This window comes from Cyanistes caeruleus, chromosome 13 (assembly GCF_971803275.1).
Source record: "Cyanistes caeruleus chromosome 13, bCyaCae1.hap1.1, whole genome shotgun sequence".
In the NCBI taxonomy this organism is placed as follows: domain Eukaryota; kingdom Metazoa; phylum Chordata; class Aves; order Passeriformes; family Paridae; genus Cyanistes; species Cyanistes caeruleus.
Genome location: NC_141713.1, coordinates 2,948,221 through 2,971,846, shown reverse-complemented (window position 1 = coordinate 2,971,846; position 23,626 = coordinate 2,948,221). Strand labels below are relative to the sequence as shown.

Sequence of the window (23,626 nt, the reverse complement as noted above, 5' to 3'; positions counted from 1 at the left end):
TGTAAAAGCATTGGCTGTCAGGATTCAGTTTTCAGTTTTCCCTTTCCTTCAGTGGCTCACTCTGTCTGCAGTTTTGTATTCCCTTCACCTTCCCCAGATCCCAGCAAAGCCCAATCCTGCCCCTCTCCATCACTAGAGGGAGCGTTTTGCACAATAATTCCCATTCCAGCCACTGCTGATTGTCCATCGCTTATGTCACATGGACACCTCATATTTTTCCAATCTAAAAAAAGGGGAGGAAGGCCAACAAACTGGCTCTGTGAGACACTGTTAATCCTGCTCGATGAAAAGGGGCATAAACCTTTTATATTAACGTGGAGCACATAAAACATTTAACACACTTGACGCTGACATCTCTGCTGGTAAAACATGATTTCCATGGGGTATAATTCATTAATATTGTTGTATTTCTGGCAGGAGATAATTCAGCTGACATTCTGCTTTATCTCAGTTTTTCATGGTAGGGGGACTTGCTGGATAAACCTGGTTGGAAACTCTACAGACAACAGTTTTTCAGTGGAAAATTGGATTTGCAGCCAAATGAAAATGATCGTTTGAGCCTCAACATTATTAAGGGCAGATGGAAGAGCATAAACTTCACAAATCTGAATGGGAACTGCAATTTTTTTTTGTATTTCAGTTAAATTCAAAGGAGATCTTATGTTTAGCTTGGTATTTCCAGCTGAGTCCTGTCTGTGTGGTGTTAACTGTATGGTATCAATCAGCTTCATTTGTTTTGAAAATTCATGTCTCTGCTGAGAGGGGGAAAAAAAAGGAGCTGTGTAACTTGTAGAAATCTTGGAAAGTGACTATAAATCCTTTCCATTTTAATAGAGATGACTTTAAAAAGCAATCAGAACTTTTCCCTGTGTGAAGTGGTTCATGTTTTGCCGCTGGATTTTGTGCAGGTACCTCAGGTGTAAGCCCACTCTGACGCCAGCTTGTACAGACACACACATTTATTACATATGTATGTAATCCATACGTGGCATCCTGTGTTGGTAAATCAGACTGTTCTTTTCCATTTGGAAAGGTTTCCTCACTAAAAAGTGAGATGTCCTCTTGCATGGGCTGTTTCCAAGTGCATCTGTCAGCAAGTGGAGCAATAATCTCCCTGGAGTGAGTGGTGCTGCGCCGTGCAGAACTTGCTGGGGACAGGGAGGAAATGTTTGCATGCTGGGCAGCACGGACAGGATGTTCTGATGAATAAGATGTACTTTCTTCGCGTTTCTGTTATTTAATAGCCATGCTTAAAAAGCTCTTTCTCTGTGTTTGGTGCTCTCTAACTCCAGGCTATTCCTCTCCTAGGCTTTGGTGTCCCTGAAGCTGCTGGGAAATCAGTTAGTTACTTTGCCTTCTCAGGATAAGTGGAATTGCAAACAACTTAAGTCGCTGGATCTTTCAAAAAACCAGCTTGGGAAGTAAGTGTTTCTTTCAAGTTTTGGCTAAGAAAACAAAAGCTGAAGAAATAACAGCAAACCCAATCCCTCGTGTAACACAAAGAGTGTCAGGAGAATTAATTACCTGCTTAGAAGGCATTGATACCCACATAGCATGTCCCCAAGCATATTGTGTGTCTGTGGCAGTGATGAATTATCCTTGGCTGATTCTTTGGGCATTTAGAGCACTGTATCATTTATTAAGTGGATAGATTATTGATAATGGCAGTTTAATTTCTGAGCATGTAGGAATTTCTTCAGCCCAGTGTGTGGTTCATCACTACAAATACAAGTTTGTGGAGAGCATATCTTAACCATAAACCATCTGGCTGGACTGCAGTTATTAGTTAGTGTGGGAGTATTGTTTTGGAAAAAATGAAAAGTCTTTGTTTTTTAAATGGAAGTGTAACCAGCTGCAAGTTCATAGAGAAGATTTCCAACCTAAAGGATTCTGTGATTCTAAGACTGATGTTAAAAAGACAGTCCAATAAGAGTGATGTTCTTCTGTTTAGAAATTCCAATAGGGATGTTTAACATAGAGAGTCAAAGGTCCTTTATCATCTCCAAAATTGCACTGAATTGTGTCATGCTGATATCTTCTCATTTGGGTGCCTGTCCAACACAGTTTTTGGAGTCCTTAGGAGTTTCTGTGTCAGTTGCAAAAGACAAATTACCACTTTTTGAATGTCCCAGTGCATTTCCAGAGTCATGCTGGTGGGTCATCTTGTTTGAGAGTCTTTGGGGAGGGCAGGCAGCGGCAGCAGGTCGGTTCTCCAGCGCTTGTGGTGAAACTCCTTCAATTTGCTGTTTGACAACCACTTAACCCTGACACCCATAAAGCTGGGGGTCAAGTGCTCCTGCCCTGGGAGCTGGGAGCTGCCTTGAGGAGCTCTGTTGATTTGCCAGGAGAAAATCGCTGGGCTGACAAGTGTTGGTGGAATCTGATTGCACAGCGGGTTCCAATCCTACCTCTCCAGAGCAGGTGGGATCCTGTGAGAGCTGTGAGTGGGGTCAGGCTCTTCCCCGTGTATCTCAGCACCTTTCCAAGATATTTTCCCCACAAGTCCCTGTTTTGTTTGGCCCACAGGAGCGATGAGGGATTTAAAACGAAGAGGATCCCCTTTTTCACCACGAAGAACAGGGTGCGTGGTGGCCCCGAGGCAGGTAAGGCACAGCGAGTGCTGGCAATGCCAGGTGAGCTGGGAAGCAGCAGGAATCTGCAGTTTGGCTGGAGGGAAAGCAGGGTAAATTCCTCAGCAATTTAAAGTGCAACTGCATTTCATTAAGAGGAAATATGTTCAGATAAAATGTTTCTAAGGAAGTGATGCAGCTGGTTGGTACCACCAATATAGAATGATGGTGTGAAATGTGTTTCTTTTGCTCTTTCGTGAAGATCATGCCTTTTAACCAAAGTACTAAGTGGTAGGTTGAAGTGAAATTAACCCATAATTTTCCCTGTGGTTCTTAGGATTGTTTCTGTTCCTGACTTTGTAAATGGCACATTTTTCCCTGCCTGTGATTTGCACCCTCAGTTTGGGGCAGAGCTGATGAAATGCATGTGAAATCCTAGAGAGAACAAAGGGATATCTGAAGATATTGCACTGCTTCCTGCTCTCCGTGGGATTCATCTGCATTTCTTTTGTTTGTTGTTTTATTTTAAAGCACTTGGGGAGTTTTCTCATTCTGGCTGCCTGCAGAATGCCTGGCTCTAAACATTCCTTGCCAGTCACAGAGTGGGATAAGAGCCGGCGTCGTCCTGACGCACATCCAAGCAGCCTTCAACTGCTCATGGGAGGAAGAGGCACTTTTCTGCAGCAATCCTTCCCTCAATTCCCCTGAAAACGTTGCCTGAGGTGAAATTGCTAAATGTACCATGTACAGCCCTAGCTGTAGGTTAGGGCTGGAGATCTTCACCTCCAGTTGGCTCCTCTGAGAGGCAGAGGCTCCACCTGGACCTCCGGGCAAGGCAGATCCTGCCTCATTTTCCTGTCTGTGGAAACGAAGGCTGCTGTGCTGAGTAAGGTGTGTGTGCCCCCTGAGGGGGAGAAGTTTGTCTGTGCTGCTTCCCAAGCAGCAAATGGAAATAGAAATGCTGTGGCATTGTTGGAATACGGAGCAACTGGAAAAGGAGTCTGAACCTTGTGATTCTGTGGAGTCTGACATATCCTCAGAGCCTCGCTGTAAAGTGCGACAGCAGCATTTCCCAAAGGGGAGAGAAGGGAAGGAGCAGCAGGCAAAGGCAGCTAAAACCAGTTCTAAAGGCAATTGCCATCCTAATGGAAATCTCTACATGCTGCAAACCCAGCATAACCCCCTGCAGAAAGCAGGAGACGATGGGTTCTGCATCAGTAACATTTGAACAGCAGTGGCACATCATACCCTGGTGCAACCTGCAGCTGCCTCAGGTGGCCCCAGGCAGCAGCAGGGCACAGAGGAGCCCACCTGGCTGGTGCCATGGGTGAGCAGCCACAGAGACAGAGCAAAGCCAGCTCATCCTTTTCTCTCTGTTCCTCTGCCAAGTATAGCTTGGTGAGACGAGAGGATGTGGCCAAGAATTTAAACATCAAGAGAAAACAGAAGCTGGAGTACATCAGCTGCTCACAGAAGTCTCCTAGTGAGGTGGGGGTGGACAGGTTTTCATGTGATTTACCAACAAAGCTGTTTACTTAAGTCTAGATTATTTAAAGAGAATAATTTATGGATGCTCACTATACTTGATTGATAAGTCTCAGAATAACTTCTTGCACATGCATGTGTGCTGTTGGTAGCGTTTATTCATCCAAAAATACATTTTCAAGATGGGATTTGTTTTAATTTTTCTACAGTTCTTTAAAAGAAAATTTGAGCTGAAGCCAGAGAAATCATAAATAACTCATGAATAAATAATTACAATTCATAAACACCTCGAGCTTGCTTCCAATATAGTACACTCCTTTCCACCTGGGACTCTTTGGTGAATTCAGAGTATTGCTGCTATTTTAGGAGTTTGCTCCTACGTGTCCAAGAAGGGCTAAATCTGTCTGTGCCTAGGTACCTACTGAAGAGCAACAATGCAAAGTTTAAGTCCAGTGATGAGCCAGAAAGGAAGTGAATTGCACCCATGAATAAGCCTGCTGTTCTCCTAAAATAATCCCAAGGACGATTTTTTAATTTGAAAACTCAAAGGCGGATTGTGATACTTCCCACACCAGACAGTCCTGTCATGTATATGAAACACCCCTGCAGACAGTGGGACTCTATCTTGCTCCTTTTCTGATCGCAGATCAGGCTGAAAGTGCTGTTAATATTAGAACTGAGGAGTTTTCTCCTGAGAAAACCTCTTCCATTTTCTTTTCCCCCTCTTTTTGGCTAAGTCTAATTACAGTTCCTCACGTCTTCTCTGTAAAGGAAGAAGGTCTTGGTGGAAGTGTCTCATCCCTCAGGAATGGAAAGTCTTGCATCTCAGGGAGTTGCTGACCATGGAGGCAGCAGATGGTGCTGGTTGTACTTTGCTAATCAGACCCCAAACCTGCCTGATTTTCCTTCATTTCAGGATGCTCTTTGGTAGATAAATGTGACACCCTCAATACAGCAACACAATCCATGGCAGCTTTTTCTGCCACTATCCCAGGAGCCATTTCTGGAGTGAAATAATGCTCTTTGGAACTTGCAGAGCTTCCCTTTGTTTGAACCTCTCCAGCAGCAGCAACTCAGCCATGCAGTTGATGCTCTTACTGCTTGGATTGCTCCCAAAATACACAAGATACTCCTTGGGCATGGAAAAGTTCCCTGAGTCCTTCTATCTAAAACACAGAAGAGGAGCAAACACCAGCATGTTTTAGAGACAGCATAGGTCAGTCTGTCAGCTGCAGTTTGGGTTTTCTTCTCTGTTGTTACTGACTTTGATCCGCCATAAATTACTGTGGGATGCAATGTGGGGGCCTGAATATAAAATTTTGACTGGTTTCTGGCTTTTCTCAGGTAATACAGAAAAAAAACCCACATTGAGAGCCAGCTGTGCCCTGGGTGTACCCTTTCAGGGCCATGTTAAGAGCCAGTTGTGCCCATGGGATGCTCTCTCAGTGCCAGCTTTTAGGCTGCAATAGGGGCAGTTCACAAGATATTACCATGTATTCAACAGCAGGAGATAAGGTGCCACTCCTCCCCTGAGCTGTTTTGGCAGGCTTGGAGTTCCTCCCTCAGCACCCCATAAATCCTGGACACTGTCACCTTCCAACACACTGTGACTTTAGGACGCTGAGATGTGAACATTGATGTCTGATTGTCACTGAAAGCTATTTGCTTTTCTTCTCTTGCTTGGTGGTGGCCCCTGCCAGTGGACATGACCTCATGTCCTGCCCACAAAGTTCAGGTGAAACTCTTGGTTCAGAGCCTTGATGTCTGTTTTGTTGTTTGTTTTTTTAAAGGTGCAATTTGTTTCCTGTCTTGTTCCAGGTCCTTTTTTGGAGTTCCCAGCATTTCTGAGTGATTCTCTGGAGGTTCTTTATCTGAACGACAATCAGCTGGACTCTGTCCCGCAGTCCGTTTGCCTCCTGAAAGGTTTAACAGAGCTTTATTTAGGAAAGTAAGTCCATGTCCTGGCAAAGCTTTGCAGTGTTATTTCCATGTTGTTTTAGTGACCAGTCTTCTGTGGAGCCCCACCCCAGATGTCCAGTGGTTTTGAAGTCAGAAAGCTGGAAATAGTCAGCCCCTTGTTAGAGCTGTGCCCATGGTTTGCTTTAGATAAGGAGGAGGCTGGTCTTTTGATTAGGGAAGATGATCTAATGCTTTGAACACAGGCTTGGGGATCTAATGTGCCTCTAGTTCATTCTGGCTTTTTGCTGTCAGTTTCTGTAGTGTTACATTCAATAACTCATCATTTTTGCCTTTATTTCCTCAACTATCCAGCAAAGATGATTACATTTGTCTGCCTCAGAGGATAAATTGAGGTTATACATCACTTTTAGGATGGAAATTGCTATTAAAGTGCTGAGTAGTCTTATTAAAATGTTAATGGAAGATTTCTACAAGGATAGAATAGCGTAATCTGAGAGTCCGTGAGAGCAGCTACTTACACACAAAGCCTGGTTGTTGGTAGATTTATTTGTTTTTGTACAGTAACCCTGGTATCCGAGAGCTTCCTCCAGAACTTGGACAGCTGGCTAATCTCTGGCAGCTGGATATCGAGGAACTAAATATCAGTAACGTTCCTGCAGAGATCAGAAAAGAGGGTAAGGCTGATGCTGTGTATTCTTTATTAAATTGACTCAACATGCAATAAAATCTTTTCTTTTTAATGGTTAAGAACAGGAGCAGACAATGAATGCCTGAACCCTTGTTGGGGTTAACTGAAATTGCACAGGGAAACCTCCTACTCATATTTACAAATTTGATAATCAGTGCTAAGGTCTGGCTGTAATGATCAATTTAAGACAGATCACAATTCAAAATGATGACTGATAAATCAGTATTTCATTTGCAGTATGCATAAATTCTGTAGCTTGCTTCCTGAATGTGGATATTTTAGGATATTTAGATGGTCTCTCTAAAGACTCAAGTGTTTAGGATCAGCAGTTACAGTCCCATTGAAGTGGCTTTATTGTGAGCTGCTAGGTTTTTGGATCTATTACAATGCTGTCTTCTTTTTTTTCTTTTTTTTTGTGCATTTTAATCAGAAAATCCAGTGGGAACAAAGTTATTAGGAATTAATCCTGCCCCAGCAGTATACTGTTGAAGCCTCAATCTAACTTTAACTGGAAACACAAAAGTAGAGGGAAAAACTGAGTATTTTCCAATACTAAATTAGTATTTTATGTTTCCTTTCAGCTTCTGAAGCGTAGGAGCCCCAGCATTTGTTTCTCCTTACAGTGCTCCATTGTGGAGCCTCCGAGCAGTGACCTTTTCCTGGGGTCTCTGTCTCAGGTTTGTCCGCTGGAGGTTTCTTTGTTTGTTCCCAGCCCACAGCGAGCCTGCAGGGGAAGCATGAATGCAGCTGAAGTGTGTGCAGCAGTGGGGTGTGTGCTGTCCCCAGGAGTGTTTGTGGCCGCGGTCCCCAGCCCCTTCTCTCCCGCACAGGCCCCAAGACGGTGCTGGCGTATTTACGAGCGCAGCTGCGGCGGGCAGAGAAGTGCAAGCTGATGAAGATGATCGTCATCGGCCCTCCCCGGCAGGGCAAGTCCACGCTGGTGGAGATCCTGCAGACAGGGAAGGTGCCCCAGATGATGCACAGCGATGCCACCATCCGCACAACAAAGTGGGAGCTGCCCAAGCCCGTGGGGCACAAGGCAAAGGTGAAAAGCGGTCGGAGATCTGCAGGCCCGGTGGGATGTGGGAGCCCTGCAGGGTCCATAGGGGCTGGAACTGTCCTTTGACGAAGAGCAGTTTCCATTACCTCATGAGTGACGTGGTTTCAGAGCCACTGCAATCCTGTTTCATTTCTGGTTGGTACCAGAGGGCAGTTCTGTTTTCCTGACTAACTGTATTCTAAAGAGAGCTGTGTGAAACTCTGTCTCTCCCACCTCGAGTGGACACTAATTTTGAGAGAGTGCTTTAAATCAGCTTCTCTGCAGCAGATTTGGGACATTGGTACCTTAAACTGGACTTCCTTGATATCAGAACTGTCCTAGGTGGGGAATGTAGGTGGAAGGTGTGATCCAGGGATGTCTAAGGCATATCTTAAACACCCAGATCTCAGGTGGCTCATTCATGGAGTGTGTCATATTGAACTCATTTGGAGAGCGCTGATTTAGTCTAAGCATTTGTAGGTGGCCCTGTCCACTGCCTGCAGAGTAGCCCAGGGATTAGAGGATGCAGAATTGGTGCTGAGGTCTTGTCAGAGCTGAGGGGGTGCAAACACCTCACTTCCCTTTCCCAGATGAGAGCTCTGACCACCAGACTGTTTTGGAAAGGGGAAAGGAGCCTGCTGAGTTCAGCTGTTCCACAGCACAGAGTGCCAGGCCAGAGACAGAAAGAAAAGAGCAGCACAGGCTGACTCCTTGAAGGGTAGACTTTGGTGGGAAAAGGGATTTGTGCATTTTGTGTTGAAGAGCAATTGAATAAAATAAAAGTGTAGACAGCACCAGAGAGCTGGAGTGGGATCAAGACACTGAACGGGCTTTTATCCCTATCTCTGAGTCTGTCTGTCCACACACACACTCACAGCTGAAGGTCTTTTGGATGAACAAAGCAGTCCTTGTGCTGGTTAGGGCTTGGTTTCAACAATATGGAAGTTCTTCCAGCTGTTTTTGGGAGACTTCACACGGATTGCGCAGAATCAGAGCCCTGCTGAGACACTGAGCTCCTGGCTGAACTCTCATAGGGTAACTTCCACGTGGGATCAGTCAGTCCCTGGCCCCAGTCCCCTAAACAGGGCCCACTGGGTGTTATGTGATACTCTGAGGATGGTGGCTGGAGGAAGTTTTGGTTTTGTGTTCAGTCTCAGGGTTTTTGACTCTCCAGGGCCAAGAGATTTAGGGACAGAGCTTCCCAGGTGTGCAGGTACTTCCTGCTGCAACTGGGAGCCTGAATGCCATTGAAGCAGAGAGCCATGGTCCCTCCTGGGGCTGTCATGGGGCTGCACAGAGGAATGGATGCAGGAATACTGGGAAGAGAGCCAGAGCTGGAGAGGCCTCCACTTAAGCTGTCCCCCAGAAATCAGTGAGTCTGATTCACAGCAACTGTGATTCTGGCCCATCTCTGGCGTGGCACAGACGTCAGAAGCCTGGGAGCAACGTGTAGGAGGTGTTTATGGAAGGCCTGAGAAGCTTCCCATCTCCTGAGCATCTCCCTTCTGCTTGGCTCAGCTCAGTCTGAGCTCAGTGGAAGTGATTTCAGCAGGGGTTTCCTGTTCCACACAGCAGTGGCAGATAAGCAGCTTCAATGGTCTTGTCGAGTGTGGCACAGGCAAGGATGGAACAGTTTCTATTACAGATGCAGTGAAATGCAGGGCTCAGAATGAGACCCTTGTTTGTACTGGAGAATCCACAGCATTAACTGGAGTTTTACCAGCATCAAGGGCACCTCTATCGTTTTAGCAGCAAGTAATTAGTCTTGATTTCCTGTGGGGAAGTGGTAGCCATGCTTAACAATTGCTTGTTGATTTATCTTTCCTGGAGGCACAATTAGGACATTGAACCCCTTCTTGTGTCATACATTATGCAGGCGTAGGTTTATACTTCAGCTATTATCTCCCAGTGATTTACTGCCATGGTTTGATTTGAACACTTCTCTTTGTCTAAGTAGGTTGATTCAGTGGAGTTCAATGTCTGGGATATCGGAGGCCCAGCGAGCATGTCTACAGTCAATCAGTGTTTCTTCACAGACAAAGCATTGTACATAGTGGTCTGGAACTTGGCACTGGGGGAAGAAGCTGTGGCAAACTTACAGTTCTGGCTGCTGAACATTGAGGTAAGAAGTCACTGGTGGGCTCTGGGATATCTATTTATCAAGTAGCAGCTCAGCAGGCAGATATGTGATATTGCAGATTCTTTTTGCTTTGCTTTTAAAAGCTCCCCAAGCTATGAATTTTGCACAGCATTTGGAATTCATTTTCCATTACGCTGTAGGCGTATCGCTATATTTAATGGTTTAAATTTATCATTTGCTTTGTTCTCCCTCACACACAGCAGAGAACGAAACAAAAGCTGATTTATAAACCCTTACTAAGTAAGGCTGAACATACTTATTTTGGAATTAGTGTTTGACCACACTGTGCTCCAAGGGGGGTTTGAAGCATTTTCTTTCTTGTGTGGGTTAGACACACGTTAGTCTTGAGGTAATATTTTTAACACTTTAGATTCAGGTAAGCTAAAGAGTATTTCCAAAACAGCTCTCATTTAGACTCAGAGCTGCAGTGAATTCATTGCTGTGGATTGATTTTTGTAACACCATATTTCATAAGTGTTTGTAGCTCTTTATGATTTGATAATTATTTTAACATTAAATGCACAAAAAGGGATGCCTCTCAAAAAACAAGCATCTTGTAATTATCAAAATATTAATGGTCAGCAGCAATCAAAAACCCAAACTAGGTGACAAAGCTGAGAGAAAAGTTATTATATTTCAGAAATGTATGATGAGTCCTTAATACATAAGCACATAGAAACATCAGGAGAAACACAGAGAAATATGATCATGATGGTTAAAAAGAGGGAAAAATGAAGAGGGCTGTATGTAGACATGGTGGGGAAAGGAGAAAACCACAACAGTCTTTGTTCATGATCCTTTACAATAGAGAAAACAAGTGAAATTGTAGCTTTGAAGCAGACAGTGGGAAGTATCTTAAACACACTGGATGGCTAATCTGTGGAAGTTACTGGAAACACAGTGTGCTGGGACTACCAGAAATTGGAAAGACAAACTGGTGAATGAAAACTCTATCAAGTGTTGTTAATTCTGAGATACTCCCTCGTGCTGAGGAAGTCAGTGAGCTGCAGGCTGCTGAGGACTGGGAGATCACACTGGGGAACATCTCTCCACCCTACCCTGTGCCTGTGCTCTCTGTGAGCTCCAGGCAGCAGCACACTGGGCCAGGGGGCCCTTTGGTGTGGCTTGGTGCAGCCACTACTCCTGGGCTTGTTTGGTGTCACTCAGGTTGGGAGATTTCAGTGGGCATCATAGGAGGGAAATGGATTGCCCGCAAAGAAGGAAATCTTTCTGCCTCTGAATATTCTTCTGTGGTCTAAGTCATTTGGATGGGCAAATGATCCCTGCTTAAGCCTGTGCAATCCCATTGTATTTGGCAGCATTTTCCCTGAGATCTGGATACATTCCAGGGTTGTAAAACAGTTATGGAAGGTTGGAAGAAACCACGAGATCACCTAATCCATTTCCTTGCTCTGATTCAGGATTAAGTAGATTGAGACTTTTCTAGAAGTTTATCTCATCTCTCCATGTACCTCCAGTGAAAAAGTTTGTGTGACTTCCCCAGGTATCCATTCCACACTGTAACTAGCCTTTTTCAGGATGTCACATCTTCTGGCTGCAGGTTAAGTTAACTTTGTCTGGGCAGACATGGTTCCCTTCGTTTCACTAACTTACAGCAGCTCCCTTTATGTTAAACCCTGATGTCAAAAGCCAAAGTGACAATTTCCTGCTCTGCAGTAGCAGCACATGATTAAGCCATGCTCTGCAGAACTTCTGTAACACCAAGATCACTTGTAGCTGTTGTCAAGCTGCCACGACAGGTTGCCTTTATTTTATAAATATATTTTATTAATGTGTGTGACTCCCTCCTCTTAAATATTATACTTTTCACCTCTCCTCACTGATGTAATCTGGATGAGATCACTGTCAGTGTTTTCTCTTGCAGGCCAAGGCTCCGAACTCAGTGGTGTTGGTGGTAGGAACACACCTTGATTTGATTGAAACAAAATTCCGTGTGGAGAGGATAGCAACCCTGAGGGCATATGTCCTGGCTCTGTGTCGGTCTCCCTCTGGATCCAGAGCAACTGGCTTCCCAGATATCACCTTCAAGCACCTGCAGTAAGTACTTGTGCCTTTGTGAAGTTCAGTCACTCACTCTTTATTTTATGACACTTTTAACAATTTTGAGATACTTCATCTCCTTGGCAACGGAACCAATTTAGAGACTCGTCAGCATTGCATTTCATCTATTTTTGACTGAGATAATGTATTATAATGAGAGAGAAGGTCAGTGTTGCTCAGGGGGGCTGATGATGAGTCTGAGAGCTGGAAGCTCCAAAGTCGTGACCTTGACCAGCCTGTTTACTGCTCCCCCTTCACTCAGGTTTCTCACTCTTTAATGGTGACACATTAGTCACAAGGGGAGAAAGTGCAGATTGCCTAATTAATGCTGTGAGAGCGTGACTGTCACAGGGTGGGTGCCAGGGGCTTTGCTGAGGGCAGGCTGTGGGTGGTACCTGACGTGGGAACACGGTGGCTCACACGTCAGCTGGGCAAGGAGGGGTCAGTCCCCCGAGCCCCTGGCAGTCCAAACCTGTGCCATCCATCTCCAGGTGTCACAACAGAGGGCTGGGGCTGCCTGGGAGATGAATGTCACTCAGGCCACGCAGTCTGACACCACTCCAAGAGAATGCCCTTGGGAAGAGGAGGCTCCTCCAGCTGGGAATGAAGTGTGTCTGTGAGCCAGAGGGTGAACATGGATGCAGCAGGCTGGCACCAGACAACGTGAAAATGCCTCTGCCTGGGGCAAGAGCAGGTGGCAGCTGGCAAGTGAGGAAGGGCACTGTGATGTCCCCAGCACTTCCCATCTGCTGCCTGGCAAAGACATCAGCCGACCTCCCACACACTGCTCTGCAGGCACTGTCAGGCATCCCAGGCTGTGTCAGGCATACCAGCCAGCTCTTCCCCATTAGAAGGAGCACCAGGGACCCACTGTGAGGCTCAAGGTTTTCTCCTTCACCCTGACAAGGAGAAAACTTGCCTCTTTTCCCATCACCTCAGAGCATCACAATACCTTCTTTCTCAAGGGGACTTTCTTTCACCCTGACATGTTCATTCTGAACATTTCTCTTCACCTTCCTTTCCCCTTGCATTTCTTCCCAGCCTGATTTCATACCTCCTTCCTCCTGTGCCTCTCCACACCCCATCATCCACATATCATGGAATATGCATGGTATTAAGCTCTGGGGCTGGAGGAATGAGAGGAGTGTGAAATCCTTGTGTGGGTGACCCTAGCTCTTCCATCAGTGGTCAGGGTCATCCAGCATCCCAGTGAGTTGCTTACTTCCCACTGCCAAAGAGGGCTGAGGATTAGGATAAAGCATATTTCATTAGAGAAGGATTTTCTGTCTGCCATGGGAACATGTGTAGGATCAGTTAGAAAGACCCTTTGTTGGGAAAAGTGGAATAGAAATGTTCTTATCCAGCCCACGGAAAGATTAAAAGTAGTAGGAGTTGAAGAGAGCAGGTTTTTAGTTGTTAAAGAGATAATGAAGGCCAGCTTTTAGGATCTAAGCATCAATTCCCAGATTGCAGGATCCAACTGATCAAGGACCGGAATGAGGGTGGGAAAAGGTGTCTGGTAGTCATCATCCTGCCTCTTTGATCTGGGGTAGGAGGGCTGGACTAATCTCCAGAGGCTGCTGGGGCACAGAATTTTCCTCCTCCCTGCAGCCCTTTCCAGGATGTGTGTGGCTCTGGAGGGACAGGGGCATGACTTTGGTGAGGCTGCCTGGGATGTCCCCAGACATCACAGTGCACAGGGACAGCAGTGCAGCGAGTGGAGCAGGCAGAGCAGAGGCTGGACTAAAACAGATGTGGCCTGATACATCTTTTCCAGGCGTCTCTGTGTTTTCTCCAAAGTATTCTAAAAATACTGACAGCCTTCCTCACATTCAGCTGACACAGGAAATTTAAAGTCAGTGATAGGAGAAAGTGAGCCTGGAAAGGAAGCTGGTGTGCTGATAAGGTTTGATAACCTTCCCCCTTTCATGACTTTTGCAGTGAGCTCTCGTGTAAGACTCTGGAAGGCCTCGAGGGACTGCGGCAGCTGATTTTTCATGTCACTTGCAACATGAAGGATGTTGGCAGCTCAATTTGCTCCCAGAAACTTGCAGGGAGATTGGTGAGAGCTGGGTTGTCTTGGTGATCCTTACCAAAGCAGGGCATTTGGGGGGCTTGGAGATGAGCTTTAGGAGTTATTGCTGGAGCAAGGAATTGATGCAGGAGCCATGTGAATATTTAAAATGGCAATCTGGCTTTGGGAAAAGACAGCACTAAAAGATCCCTGTGAAAGGAAGATGGCAGCCAATTCATTCCTTGCTGGCTTATACTGATCCTGCTGGTTTTCTCACGTGGCTTGCAGATACCAAGGAGTTACCTCAGCCTTCAAGAAGCTGTCCTTGCAGAACAGCGTAGAAGAAGTCAGAATGATGATGTGCAATATTTAACAGACAGACAAATAGAGCTGATGATCGAGCAAACACCTGGAAATGACATCAAAGACTATGAAGACTTGCAAACTGGTGGGTCAGAGCAGACTGGTAATTTCTTGGAAATTAATATGTATGTCCTATTGAAATATTCCACAAACAGTAAATACAAATTACACCAGTGTAGAGGTGAGTTTGGAAATTGGGAAGATATAAAATTAGTTGTGGGACTTTGGGGACAGTACCAGGAAGTTTCTGAGGTGGTCTGAGGTTGCTGATTTCATTCTTTTTCTTTTTTTTCACAAGCTGTGTCTCATTTCTAATCTGTGTAGAGTGAGGGTTGCCATAGTTTCAAGTCTGGCTTCTTTGTAGGGCCCCAGTCTTGTGATCTTTACGGAGGCCTTGCTCTGCAGGAGGCAGGGAGAGCCCTTCCCTGTGAAGGATGGCAGGAGGAGGGTGAAGGGGAGGTGTCATGGGGACAGAAATACTGGCTGTGAAGAAGTGAGATGTGGGTTTTGCAAGTGGAGTGTCAGATAGCAGCACTCCTCAGATAGATGTTACTCTCCTGGCTTGGCTGTGTGCTGGCTGTATCTGGAATGCATAAAACTGCACAAACTGTCTCACAGTATTACTCTTCTGCACTGTGGTTTCCTAATGCTGGTCTGTTACTAATCCCCAATTCTTTACTTTTTTTTGCAGCCATTAATTTTCTCATAGAAACAGGGACACTACTGCACTTCCCAGACACGAGCCACGGCCTGAGGAACCTCTACTTCCTTGACCCTGTCTGGCTCTCGGAGTGTCTACAGAGGATTTTCAACATCAAGAGCTCCAAGTCTGTAGCTAAGAATGGAGTCATCAGAGCAGAGGACCTCAGGATGCTGCTGGTTGGGACGGGTTTCACCGAGCAGACTGAAGAGCAGTACTTCCAGTTCTTGGCCAAGTTTGAAATTGCTCTGCCTGTGGCCAATAACAGGTATGTTGATAATTAGAGAGGTTTAGTCAGGCTGGAAAAAAATAGCCATTTAATTAGTGGATATTAACAGGCTTTGCCACTATAAGTGGTTGTCTTGACAGGGTTCTTGTGCTGAGAAAATATCTGAGAGCATTCAGCAGTGTCATGGAAGGCACCCATCCATTTGGGCTGTATTTCCTGGACTGAGCATCCCCTGGGCCAAACCAGCCCATGTGAAAGCTTTCCCAGAGCAGTCTTTGTCCACTGGATGCATTGAGGCTGGTGACAGGCTCAGCCACCAGCCCGGAGGGGCAGTGACACCGCCGGGGATGTGGCCACGAGCAGGTGGAAGCTGTAAGGGCTCAGCCGGCGCAGCTGCAGCCGGGAGAGGATGTGAGGCCACGGCTGCCAGGCCTGAAATATAGATGGGCTGGAGTTATCTGTTTCCAGTGAAAGATCCTCACTTCAGTGCAGCAGAAAACTTTGGGTAATCAATAATTGTGTCAGCCCTGAAAGTAGCAGCATTTTGTTCCGCGTGAAGTCAGAAAAGCGTAGCTGCAGCAGCAACGTGATTTACTTGATTTTTAACCTCCATAGGTGTTGATCAATAGTTTTCCTAGAAATGGTCTAAGAAACCTCATTCTCTTTAAATGTTAATCAGTCCTCCTCCCCTCTGCCCCCCAATCCCTTTTCCTCTGGGCAGAGTTCCCTGCGATTTTTCTCTCTCCCATCTGCTTGGCGACAGCCTGTTGTTGGGCTAGCGGTGAGACCAGAGCTGTATTGCACTTTTGATGTGGCATTTGCATTTCACTTCCTTGCCCTTGCAGGACAGCGCGGCTGCATCGCCCTGAGCCTCTCGGGAGCTCTGAATGCCAGCACAAGTGCAGCATTCTCTGTGCTGTCATTATGCCTGTCACTTATCCAGTCCCGGATGCCAACAAATTTTCTCAGGCTTAACACAGATAAAGCAGCAATGTTTCTGCTCAGTCCAAAATGCCTTTTGGACTCCTTGTCACTATCTGCCATTTTTCACCAAGGCAATTACATTGTCTGTGCCTCGGGAACAAGGAAACTGCTTTTTCATGGCCTGCCCAATGTTTTTCTCAGCGATCCAAGCCACATTAGCAGAATATTCTTCCCACTGACGGGCTGTAGCTATAGCAGGTTGGATTAATTTAATGTACTAGCCAGACACAGAGCAGTTATTTGTTGCTGTGCTGCTGCAATTATTGTCTAGATTGCCAGATAGGGTTTCTGTGCAGTCAGTAGAGAAAGCAGCTGCCAGTTTCTGTTCTGAAAGGGTGGATGGGGGCATGTTTCACATATTTTCAAAATTTGCATTGGCTGTTGTTCAAGAGTGTCGAATCACCATCTGTGTTATAATCCACTAGATAGTGTGGCCCAGAAGGGCCTCACTGGCCCTTCTTACACTCCTAGACCTTTTCTTGGATGTGCTGGGGAAAATTTACTGGCTGCCTGATGATGCATCCACTACTTTTATAGAGCGAGAAGTTTTAGTTTGTTGCACTCCACTTTTCTGCCTAAGGTGCATGTAACTTAGCTGTGTTCTGCTTCTTAAAATGCAGTTAAAAGTGTGACCATTCTTATTCAATTTATAATTGAAACTTTTGCCAGTTTTACATTCCAGAGATGTTTCATGGAACAGAAAATTTGATCATGTAATATGTTATCACGTGGGACATATGCAGAGAGCTGTTGTCTAATGATGGCTGTTTTTTCTGAGCCGATATTTCAGATTTTACAGAATGCTGCAGCTGCTAGAGAGAAAACATGAGAGGCTTTAAAGCAGTGGATTCTGACCCAGAATTAGTTCTGGTTCTGTTTAGTCCTTGCCAGTGTTATTTTGGTCAGGTCTCTTGGCCGCGTGCCTTGTTGCTGTCATTGTGCCCGTCAACGATGAGCCCCAGATGCCAACACATTTTCTCAGGCTCAACACTGATAAAACAGCAGTGTGTCTGCTTATAAGCAAATAACATTTTAGATTGTACAGGCATCCTGGGATGTGTTTGGTACAGAAGAGTATCACTGACAAGAGATTTACTGGCAAGTATTGAAAGCCATAAGCTGATGATGTTCAAAACAGTTGCAGTGTTCCAGGGTATTTAACCTCCGAAATATGAAAGATCAGGACAAATGAATATTCTGAGCTTACTGGGAGATCTGAAAATAATTTGAAAATGTTGTGGTCCCCTACACCAGCATAACTCCATTACTGCTGACTGGTCAGGCACAAGGATAACATCAAGTCTCCTTCACACTTGGGCAAAATACCTAATAATCTGATTTTAGAGGAATCTGAGCTAGACAAGTGTCTCTGCTGGCAACAGCCTGGCAAAGTGAGCTCTTGTTTTAGGGGCTTGGCAGGGATGTGGCCGGGATCCACCAGCTGCAGGATGGAGCAGCAGGAGTCCCTGTCACGCTGACCCATGAGGTGCTCTCATTCTGGGGCTGGGTTGAGGCAGAGCAGCCCAGTCCCTGCAGCCTGGAACTCCTTTTCCCCCCTTCTGGGCTTACAGAACCTGTGCTGCTGGAGGTTGTTTTTGCACTGATCTCCTGTTCCACAGCTGTAATTCCCTGCTTACTACCAGGGCAGAGTAGTACCAAAAAAATGAGTCCCGACATCACAGCTGTTCTAATGACTCTAATATTTTAATGCATTTAATTTGTGAGTACACAAATGCTCATTACATCAATTTTAGCCCTTTCCAATAGCCCTGGCTGAATTATGTAATGTCTGTTTTGCCTCTGCTTGCTTCCATAGTGTAAATTAATTTCTCCATGTATTGCTGCAGCGCTTCAGTCTAAAAGCTTTTTTATATGCAGTAGGCTGTGCCATTAAAAATCTCTTTGGAGACTGAATTGCCCTATTATCTGGTAACAATGTACTCACTGTTAAAAGCTGTAGCTAAAATCTGAGCTGTTGAACTTGATGTGTTTCAGCTACCTCCTCCCTCATCTGCTCCCTACCAAGCCGGCGTTAGATATCCACGGGCTCTGCCACCAGACCACAAACACGGTCCAGAGGGTCTTCAAGATGAGTTTTGTCCCCGTTGGCTTTTGGCAAAGGTTCATAGCCCGGATGTTAATTAGCCTGGCAGAGATGGACCTCCAGGTAGGTTACTGTGTCTGTCTGCAAACAAAAGCAGACAGCTGAAATGTTTCAGTGTAAGTGGGATGTCTCTTCACATCCTGCTCGCTTCTGTCACAGACCTCAGTAACATTATTTGAGTAAACAGGGAGAGACGAGGCTCTGCACTGAAAATCTGATTCTGTTTTTACAGTAGGTGTCATTGAGAACAATAAATTGGCACTGAGGGAGAAAACCCAAGTTCTCCACAGCCTCTTTATAACGTGATCCCCTGGAAGGTCTCAGTTCCTCCAGCATCTTCCAATTACAAGTAATTGGAGTTCTGCCTGCGGCTCTTGTCCATGACCATTCCACCAGGCCAGACTCCCTCACAGCTTTGCCAGAGGAGATCTGGAATAGCTCCAGCAAAGCCAGATATCTGAATCTCTATGGGTTTAAATGGGAAGAAAATTACAGGACTGTTGCCTTCATGAGGCACCCCATTAGTGCAACTTCTGTGAGTGACATTAAAGTAGTGTTTGCAGGGTTCTGAGAGATGAGTGAATTTTGATGCTGTGGCAGACGTGTCTGCAGCAGTTTCTGTATGAAACTGCAATAAATATCTGCAAAATATTTATAGTGCTGCTCTGGTATCTTCTTAGCAGCTCTCCGTTAAACCGTGGTCTGTCAGTGATGTACAGAACATGGAAAACTTGATACCTGTTTTTGGAAGGTCCTCTGTGTTCCAGGCTCCTCAAACCATGTAATAACTTTACCTCTTTTAATGGGCTGTCTTGGCAACCCCTTGCTTGCATCCTCCTGGGCACTACATAATCCTAGAGCACCTTTCCTAGGGGCTTCATCCAGTCCTCATGAAGGGAATGGAAAGGATGCCAGGCGTCAGACCTGTCTGCAGGCAAATAAATGTTGGAACAGTGAGTTCAGTGGAGTCCTGCAGATTAACTTTTAAACAGAAATACATTTTGCTCTAAGTGCTGGTTTGAAGTGTCTTGGAGAAGAGCCATCTTCCTCCCACTAAAACAGGTGGAAAAGTTAACTCTCTGCATTGAGGGCAGACTTCATCATTCACTAGAACATTTAGTACTTTCGGTTTATAGGACTTCTGTGAATGCAGAATAAATACGGCAAATGTCACAGTTATAGAATTAGTTTTGTGCAGTAATATGAAATTGTTCTTTTTTGAATGGCATGAAGAAGATTTCCAGTGTGGAAAAGTAAATTTTACCATGTGTATTTCCATTCCATTGCAAAATTTTTTATGAGCATAAGTCACTTTTTACGGGAAAAGGTACAACAGCACCTGTGAAAGCCAAAAAAAGAAATCACTTTCTTGCTTGATTACAACATTCTTATGAGAAACTGCAGCAGTTTAACGATTTTCATGCTTTTCTGCTTGTTTCAGCTCTTTGAAAACAAGAAGAACACCAAGACAAGAAACAAAAAGGTGACCATCTACAGCTTCACAGGCACCCAAAGGAACCGCTGCAGCACATTCCGAGTCAAAAGGACTCACACTGTTTACTGGCAGGAAGGTCTGTTCGTTACCTTTGATGGAGGCTATCTTAGGTAATTTGTGTTCATAATGCAGCATGTGTGACAGGGGACTAATAGAGTGTATGAAACACATCAGCTGAATGGAGATGAATGGGCCTGACCCAGACTATGTGCTCACTCATCAGGAGAAGAGGAGGCTTTTCTAATGGACATAACTCATCTGGTAACAACTGCTGACAAAAATGATGAATAACTGATTATTTGGCAGGTCTGAATTTATCAACCTTATCTGTTATTGCAGCCACAAATTGAAAGAGGCCTGAGAACAGAAAGTGAAATTCAGAGTGGGGCTCTGGCAGCTTAAAATCGTGCATTTTCACATGCAAAGATTTCCTTACCTCAATGAGTTTTCCACTAAATCCTAAAACTTCACCATTGCATGGCAGTAATCCAGGTCAATGGAGGTGCTTCTGTGCAGCAGGGACTGTGGGCAAGTGCCTCAACCTGGCCAAGGCAGAATGTCTGCTGGCTGCAAGCCTGGGGAAAACCTTCTGTCCATGTTTTACAAATGCAGACATTTAAGGCTTTTGCTCCTTCATTCCCTGGCAAGACAGGGAGGAACCATTGGTGCTGTTGCATGGTTGGAGGCCAGAAGGAAACAGTGAACTTCCCAACTTTCCAAGCTCAGTAGAGACCTGAGTCCAGACACAGCAAACCACAGGCTGCAATACTGAATTCTGGACCATGGTAGTGGTCATGCTGTCACCTCCCTATGTATTTCTGTGAGTTACACTTCGATAGGAAATGTGCAAAAATGATGTTCATAAACTTTTCCTAATGGTTTCTGGAAATACCATTATTATTCCACTGGAATTTTATTACTTATTTTTCAACTCCCAACCTTCCATCATTCTGTATAGGGCATTTCTGTCAAAACTCTCCATCATACTCAACTCACTTAGGCCACAGTTTTCCCTGGGCCTGACCTTCTATAGCACTTACCCTTTGTGAGGAACTGGCACTTCTGTGCAAGAATTCTCTTCTGAAAGTCATTTTCAAAACAGACCTAGTTGAATATCACCCCTCCAAGCTAGATGGCTTTGTGTTTCGATGACTCATGGACTGTGTGTTATTATGTAACTCAGGTTTCCTGCCAGAAAGAAAGTTTGTTGACACTGATATTCAGAAAAGCTTCACAGGTCTGTCTTTTGGCTTTCTCACACAGCGTCGAGTCTTCTGATGTGAACTGGAAAAAGAAAAAAAGTGGTGGGATTAAAATAATTTCCCAGTCAGAAGTGAGAGACTTTTCAGCCATGGCATTCATCACGGATCATGTCAACTCTTTGATAGATCAGTGGTTCCCTGGTAAGAGAACAACTGTAATTTTCTGTGCAGTGTTATGTCTTTTCAACAGAGGGTTCTTTGACAGAGCTGTCCAGGTGCACAATATTGTGTGTTAATTGAAGACCCCTCAGGTTCTGACAGTCTCAAGCCAATAACATTTGATAAAAGCTAATAAACCTGCAGACAGATCAAGATTAGTTGCCAACACTGGTCTAGACATTGTGTCTTCCAGTCTGTCAGAGCAGCACAGGTGAAACATTACAGTTCAAACAGGACCTGTTCAAGAAGACTCCATCCAATGCTCATAGCAGGGGCAGGATTTGGCCCAGACTGCTTGGTGCTGTCCCTTAAATACATTTGGGCATCAGCTGGGGCGAGGATTTTCCCATCATTTCTAACTTTCTATGAGTTAAAAAATTCTGATGTGAGAGGCATGAGTGAATATGGTACCAAGGACTCCATGCCAAGGTAACTTCCTTGACTCCTGCAGCTGCTTTTCCTGTGCTCAGCACAGATCCTGCTGTTACCCAGCAGGCTGTTTGCAACCCCAATACACTTTGTTTGAAACCAAAACAAAAATCTGAAGTGCTCTTTGTTGTCCTACCCTGGTCTAGAAAGCAGAGCCAAAGTCTTTTAATTGGAGGCTCTGTGAAGGAAACAGTGGTGCACTCTCACATACTCACGTTCTACATGTTCTGAAGATGAAAGAACATTTGCCTTTGGATTAAAATAATGCTAAAGTTAATCAGTGAAGCTTGAGAAGAGCCACAACTTCAAAGGCTGTGTTAACCCTGACTAATTGTGGGCATTTATCAGAGCCTGTCACCACAAAATCTCCCTGGAGTTATGGGAAAAGTGTGAACCTCCCAAAAGCTTAATCATGGTAGAATCCACATTTCCCCTGAACATTCAGCCCATGAGGGAGCCCACAGGACCTGTGTTGCCAGCCTGCTCCCAACCCCATTCCCACCTCAAGCCATCTGGCAGTTTGCAGTCTGGGAGGAGACAGAGACACTCAGCAAGTAGCAGGGTCTCTCCAATGCTTTATTCACATCTAATATTTGCTGGTCCTGAGTACATTTGCCTCACAAGCCTGTGTATTACCTGTGACCAGAGCAGGTGAAAGTTGGGTTATAGCCACAGTCCTGTCTCCCCAGCACTGTCCCTGTACACTTTGCAGAGCAGTTTTCTATTCCAGTCAATACCCTGCAGCAAACTGCTGCTGTGTGAACAGAACCCTTTCCAGCCAGCAGATCCAGGCCGTGCTGCAGACACTGGAATGCTCTTGGAGCTGTTGTTCCTTCTCAGCGGTGTGAACGATGTTGTTTCCTGTTTGTTTGCTCTCTTTGAAGCCCTGACAGCCACGGAGAGTGATGGCACGTTGCTGATGGAGCAGTATGTGCCCTGCCACATCTGTGGAGCTGCCAGGCCGGAGCAGGGCGAGGGCGGCGAGAGGGCGGAGGATGTGCAGTACTTCAACATGGAGGATTGTGTCCTGACTGCCATCGAACTGGACTACATCACGTGTCCTAACCACCCTGACATCCCCGTGTCTCTCCAAGAGCTGGTCCCAGAGCTTTTCATGACTGATTTTCCTGCCAGGTAACATGTGACAGCCTTTGATTGGGTTTCAGTGCACCTGTGTGATTCGGTTAGGCCCTTTTCCTAAGCTGCCACTGCTAGAGGGACGTACTGACCACAGAAACAAATCCATCTGCTCTCAATCCATGCTCTGGCAGTTCACCCTGAGCTGCACCCCTGGTGTTCAGCAGCTTGCTTAGACAATAGCTGTGTGCTGACCGAGTCATCACACCAGGGGTCCTTTGAGATCACTGTGGTGCAATGTGAAAGTCCCTTTTTAAAGCCACAGCTGTCCTGCATTGCCCAGAACTCTGGCCAGTACTTTCTGTGTTTGGAGCCTTTCTGGGATACCCACAAAAGGAGATTTTTAATGTGGCAAAACAAAAAGGAAGTGCTGCTGCATCACAAGATTGGCACTGAAATGGCCTTAATTTTGTAAGGGCTTGTAGGTGAGTGAGTTTATGGACACCACAGGACTCACACTGAGCTGGGGCTCCTCGGCTGAGGGCTGCTGGATGTGTTGGGTGTGTGGCAGCCCTGAACAGCTGAAGGAGCTCTTCCCTACCCATTGCAGCACTGCCAAATCTTTAAGCTGCTTAACTGCATTCCCAGATGGGCTCAGTCTTACACCCCTTATTACTCAGTGTGCAGAGCAGGAGACCTGAGAGCAGGCAGGACAGGAGAGCAATGTCCCCTTTGGCTCCTGCTTTCTCAAACCTTTGAGTGCCCAGTGCAGAATCACGAGACCTCTAGACCAGACTGTCCTTTTGGCTGCTCTCAGAGCTCTCTGTGCTCTCACTGGCCTCTGTTGCTTTGTTGGGGTCATTTTTCTGGCCAAACACCCCATCAGCTTGTCACACCAGCCTCCTCA

The 23,626-nt window shown here is 45.6% G+C and overlaps 1 protein-coding gene across 2 annotated transcripts in view; it reads left to right on the top strand.

Annotated features, from left to right (window-relative positions):
- The window catches only part of LRRK1 (leucine rich repeat kinase 1), a 73,176-nt gene that overhangs the window by 32,633 nt on the left and 16,917 nt on the right, over positions 1–23,626 (top strand). For both annotated transcript variants that reach the window (XM_086848832.1, XM_023933836.2), the window contains 14 exons: positions 1,309–1,421; positions 2,527–2,603; positions 5,874–6,003; positions 6,537–6,649; positions 7,494–7,708; positions 9,660–9,824; positions 11,728–11,900; positions 13,845–13,965; positions 14,206–14,365; positions 14,972–15,248; positions 18,189–18,360; positions 19,739–19,902; positions 21,056–21,195; positions 22,527–22,776. In XM_086848832.1, coding sequence (XP_086704958.1) covers positions 1,309–1,421; positions 2,527–2,603; positions 5,874–6,003; positions 6,537–6,649; positions 7,494–7,708; positions 9,660–9,824; positions 11,728–11,900; positions 13,845–13,965; positions 14,206–14,365; positions 14,972–15,248; positions 18,189–18,360; positions 19,739–19,902; positions 21,056–21,195; positions 22,527–22,776 — 2,270 coding nt within the window. The remainder of the gene's footprint in view (positions 1–1,308; positions 1,422–2,526; positions 2,604–5,873; positions 6,004–6,536; positions 6,650–7,493; positions 7,709–9,659; positions 9,825–11,727; positions 11,901–13,844; positions 13,966–14,205; positions 14,366–14,971; positions 15,249–18,188; positions 18,361–19,738; positions 19,903–21,055; positions 21,196–22,526; positions 22,777–23,626) is intronic.